Source organism: Propithecus coquereli, unplaced genomic scaffold, assembly GCF_000956105.1.
Source record: "Propithecus coquereli isolate 6110/MARCELLA unplaced genomic scaffold, Pcoq_1.0 Scaffold119, whole genome shotgun sequence".
Classification (NCBI taxonomy): Eukaryota; Metazoa; Chordata; class Mammalia; order Primates; family Indriidae; genus Propithecus; species Propithecus coquereli.
In genome coordinates, this window is record NW_012135969.1 from 1,409,962 (window position 1) to 1,414,938 (window position 4,977).

A 4,977-nucleotide genomic window follows, 5' to 3' on the forward strand; every position below is an offset into this window, starting at 1 on the left:
TAGAGATGGGGTCTTGCTATGTTGGCCAGGCTGGTCTTGAACTCCAGGCCTCAGGAGATCCTCCCAAAGTACTGGGATTACAGGTGTGAGCCACCATGCCCAGCCTTGGCTTTCATTTTTTAAAGAAATGTAAAAATTGAAATCTAGCTTTTGACTCTAACAAGTGTTTTTGGCTCTGAAAGTGTTTTCCACTGGACTTCCCTGCAAAAAAAATTCCAGCTACCTTTAAAAATTCTGTTTAAAAAATTACTACAATAAAATTTATATACAGTGAATTACAAAGATCTTAACTGTACACTTTGATGAGTTTTGACAAATATATGTACTCATGTAACCCATACTCTGATCAAAATACAGAACATTTCTATCGGTTCCCTTAGGTCAATCCTCAACAGGCAATCACTGTTCTTGTTTCTATCACCATAGACTAGCTTCTTTTGCTTAATATAATGTTTCTGAGACGCATGTACATTGTTGAATGTATTATTATTTTGTTCCTTTTTATTACTAAGAAGTATTCCATTGAATTTGTTTATTCATTCTGTTGCTGGACATTTGGGTTGTTTCCAATTTTTGACTGCTATGAATAAAGCTGCTAGAAATGTTCTTGTACAAGTCTTTTTGCAGACATATGTTTTCATTTCTCTTTGGTAAAAACATAGGAATAGAATTGCTTGGTCATAATGTAAATATATATTTAACTTTATAAGAAACTGCCAAATAGTTTTCCAAAGTAGTTGTAACATTTTATAGTCCCACCAGCAATGTATGAGAGAGAGTTCCAGTTGTTTATCATCCCACCAACACTTGATGTTCAATCTTTTAAACTTTAATCATTCTAATGGGTGTGAAGTGGTATCTCATTGTAATTTTAATTTGCATCTCCCTGATTACTAATGATGTTAAACACTTTTTCATGTGCTTCTAGGCTATCGATATATCTTCTTTTGTGAAGTGTCTAAATCTTGTCAATTAAAAAATTGGATTGTTTGCATTCTATAGTTATTGTAGATATAAGTGCTTTGTGTTTCACTCACTCACACACACACACACACACACACACACACACATGAGTGCGCGCAGAGTATTTATATTTTCTCACCTTTTGTGACCCGCTTTTTCTTAGTGGTGTTTTTTGTTGAGCAGACATTTTCGATTTTGATGAAGTCAAATTTATCACCTTTTTCTTATATAATTAGTGAGTTTTATGTCCTAAGAAATCTTTACCTACTCCAAGTTTGTGAAGATATTATATGTTTTTTCTATTAGCTTCAGAGATTAAACTTGTACATTTGGATCTGTGATCTATCTCAAATTAATTTTTGTGTATAGGGTGGGGTAAGGATTGAGATTCATTTTTGCCCCATATATTTATCCAGTTGTTCCAGTACCACTTGATGACAGAATTCTCTTTCCTAATTGTCTTGGTACCTTTGAGAAGATCAACTGGCTGCATAATGGGTGGGTCTATTTCTGGACTCTCCATTCTCCTCCATTGATCTATTTTCTGTCCTTGAATGAATATCACCCTGTTAGTTGAGTGTTAAAGCTGACTCAAACTTACTCATGAGAGCTGATTGCTAAATTTTTAAGCATCAAATCAGATCCCACCCCTGACCTGGTTGTTAAATATTTACTAGCACATCACTATCATGATTATTATAGTAATCTGTAATACTGTTAAGTCTTTATTTTTTTATTTTTATTTTTGAGACAGAGTCTTGCTTTGTTGCCCAGGCTAGAGTGAGTGCCGTGGCGTCAGCCTAGCTCACGGCAACCTCAAACTCCTGGGCTCAAGCGATCCTACTGCCTCAATCGCCCGAGTAGCTGGGACTACAGGCATCCTGTTAAGTCTTGAAACCAGATACTGCCAGTCTTCCAACTTTCTTCTTTTTCAAGATTATTTTGGCTATTTTTGGTCCTTTGAATTTCTAAAAGTTGTCAATTTTTATAGAAAAGTCCTGCTGGGATTTTGATTGGGATTATGTTGAATCTATAAACCAGTTTGAGGAAATACTGATATTTTCCAATCCATATTTATGGCATATCTCTTCCATTTACTAAATTTTTTTTTTTTTTTTTTTTTGAGACAAAGCAAAACAATACCATTTAATATTTGCCCTCTATACTTATTTTTTGAGACAGAGTCTCACTCCGTTGCCCTCAGTTGAGTGCTGTGGTGTCAGCCTAGCTCACAGTAACCTCCAACTCCTGGGCTCAAGCGATCCTCCTGCTTCAGCCTCCTGAGTAGCTGGGACTACAGGTGCACACCACAATGCCTGGCTAATTTTTATATTTTTAGTAGAGATGGGGTCTCGCTCTTGCTCACGCTGGTCTCGAACTCCTGAGCTCAAGCAATCCTCCCACCTCGGCCTCCCAGAGTGCTAGGATTACGGTCATGAGCCACCGTGCCCACCCCATTCACCAAATTCTTTAATTTCACTTTACAACATTTTCACTGTGCTTTCACTATGGAGCTCTTACACATCTTTTAAAAAATTTATTCTTAAGTATTATAAATATGTTTTTTTGATGCTACTGAAAACAGCCAGGGGTTACTTGAATGGTTGAGGTTGGGGGTTGGAAGTTGGAATCCTTTAGAGGCTTCTTCACTTATATGTTTGGTGTCATCTGGAATGACTTGAAGGACTGGAGCAGTTGCTTGGACTCTCCATGTAGTTTGTACTTCTCCACAGCATGGTGAACTTAGGACAGTCAGACTTTTCACATGACAACACATGCCTCCAAATGCAAGTGTTTCAGTGGACAAGATGGAAACTGCATAGTTATTTATGATCTTGCCTCAGATGTCACATAGTATCACTTTGTAGTCTATCGGTTAAAGCAGGAACAAGCCTGTCCAGATATAAGGGAAGGAGACACAGACCTCAACTCTCAATGAAGTAATGCCAAAGAATTTGCTGCCATGTTTTAAACACAGAGTACATAAGGATAAAAGTGAATAATAAGGTTGAAAAGTAGGTTACATCCTGGTCATCAAGTATCTTGAATATTAGATTTAAGGAGCTAGAAGTTAATTCAGTAGGCAATAAGGAATCACTGGATTCTGAATTGGGAAATTATGTGATCAGAGAAATGCTTTATGAAACTTTATCTGAAAGACTGGAGAGAGCTCCCGGACCAGGCATGTCATGAATGGGTTAGAGGCATGCTTAAAATTCAGCCCTCAGGGCATCTGAGGCCTTGCACAGCTGTAGCCTCAGGGCTAGTCACACTCAGCCAAGAAGAGTCATACATTTTTATCCTAGTATGCTATACAAACTTTTACAATTTTCTAAGTGTGTTATGATGTGAAAGAAACACTAAACCAGAGAACCACATAAGACCAGGAAGGGGTCGTGATACAGATATGATGTGATGGGCAGTTGAATAGCTCTTGGGATAATAATGGTAGAAATAAATGAGATGGATGTGAGAAACACCACGAAGGAAGAATTAACAGGTTTTAGAAACTGACTGTACGGGAAATATGCTTAGCAATACTTGTGGAGAAACTCCAAGTTTTAAGCAGGTTTAGGGTACAGTCAAGGTAATAGGTAGCAGAGACAGAGACAGAGGTCATCAGAGTTGAGAAAAAAGAGAAATTTTGATATCCAAATAACCAGCATGGAAGCTGAAATAACTGCAGAGGATGGCCAGGAGAAATTATAATCACCTTTATCTTATAACTACTTCTAAAACCCTTGAGAAAGGTATATAAGGCTGTCAGGAATAAGCAAGATTGTTCAGGAATCTCATGCTTACTCAAACCCTTTTTGGATTCCAGCACTGACAAACTGTGTTAAGGGTATGGGGCAGAAAGACTTGTGAAGGCATGTGCCATCTTTAGGGAAATGGTTGCACTCAGGCCACAGCCGACACTAGAATTGCAGAGGAAAAAGGGAGGAAAGGCATGAATATGAGTGGGGAGATGGATTCCATTTAATTTTTTTCTACTTTTTAAAAATAACAGCTTTCCTTAGATATAATTTATGTACCATAAAATATCCTTATACCTTGGAAATATCTTTTAGAGCGTAGAATTAAGTGATTTCTAGTACATACACAGGGCTGTGCAATCCTGGATGCCATTCCACTTTACCTGAACTGATGTGGTAATAGATATTACGTGAAGACTGGGGAGATTTCTAAGCATAGAAACTCCACAACATTGAGTTGGAGCCATAACTTTACTGACTTATTTGAACTCCACAGAAAGGACTGAAAGCTCTGCAACCTTTAGTCCAAAATAAAAATGTATTATATTTAGAAATGCGAAGAAGAATTTATATAAAGAAAGGAGGAAGTAGCAGGTAAGGCAGGAATTTGGTTCCCCCAGCCCCTCCCAAGTAAAATCTTTTATCTGTTAACTGTGTCCTAAAGGACATCAGGTATGGAACATTTAGTTTTGGCAATGTGACAAAAATAATCATTTCTATAGCATGACTGAGGTGACCTTGAGCTCCAAAGCCTCCATCTTTCACCTCCTTTGAACCCTATCTGTACCTTTGTGGAGATTCTCCAGGGGCTCCAGGACTCCCCTCCGGAAGGAGGCCATGGGGTCTTGAACACAGGACCGTAGGCTCAGCATGCTCTGCAGGTGAGGCTCTCGAAGAAGTTGCTCCCGATAGGCTGTCAGCTGAGGTGAGCGGCAGAGCAGGGCAGCAACATTGTGGACAAATTCTGGTACCAGGCAGGTGTAGGCATTATCTGCTTGGCAATAGTGATAGGCAACCACCTACAAAAGAACGGTGAGAATACAAACAGCTTATCAGTAGCAAGAGCAATAGCTATGGTTATTCTGTAATACTGTCTCTTTTTTTGTTTTTGTTTTTTGAGACAGGGTCTTGCTCTGTTACCTGAGCTAGAGTGCAGTGACATCATCATAGCTCACTGCAACCTCAAATTCCTGGGCTCAAGCGATCCTCCTGCCTCAGCCTCCCAAGTAGTGGGGACTACAGGCACACACCACCACAC

General features: G+C 38.9%; 1 protein-coding gene across 1 annotated transcript in view; it reads right to left on the reverse strand.

Moving 5' to 3' along the window:
- TANC2 (tetratricopeptide repeat, ankyrin repeat and coiled-coil containing 2) overlaps window positions 1–4,977 on the reverse strand; it is a 203,718-nt gene that overhangs the window by 77,368 nt on the left and 121,373 nt on the right. The window contains exon 5 of the mRNA XM_012659605.1: window positions 4,507–4,738. Coding sequence (XP_012515059.1) covers window positions 4,507–4,738 — 232 coding nt within the window. The remainder of the gene's footprint in view (window positions 1–4,506; window positions 4,739–4,977) is intronic.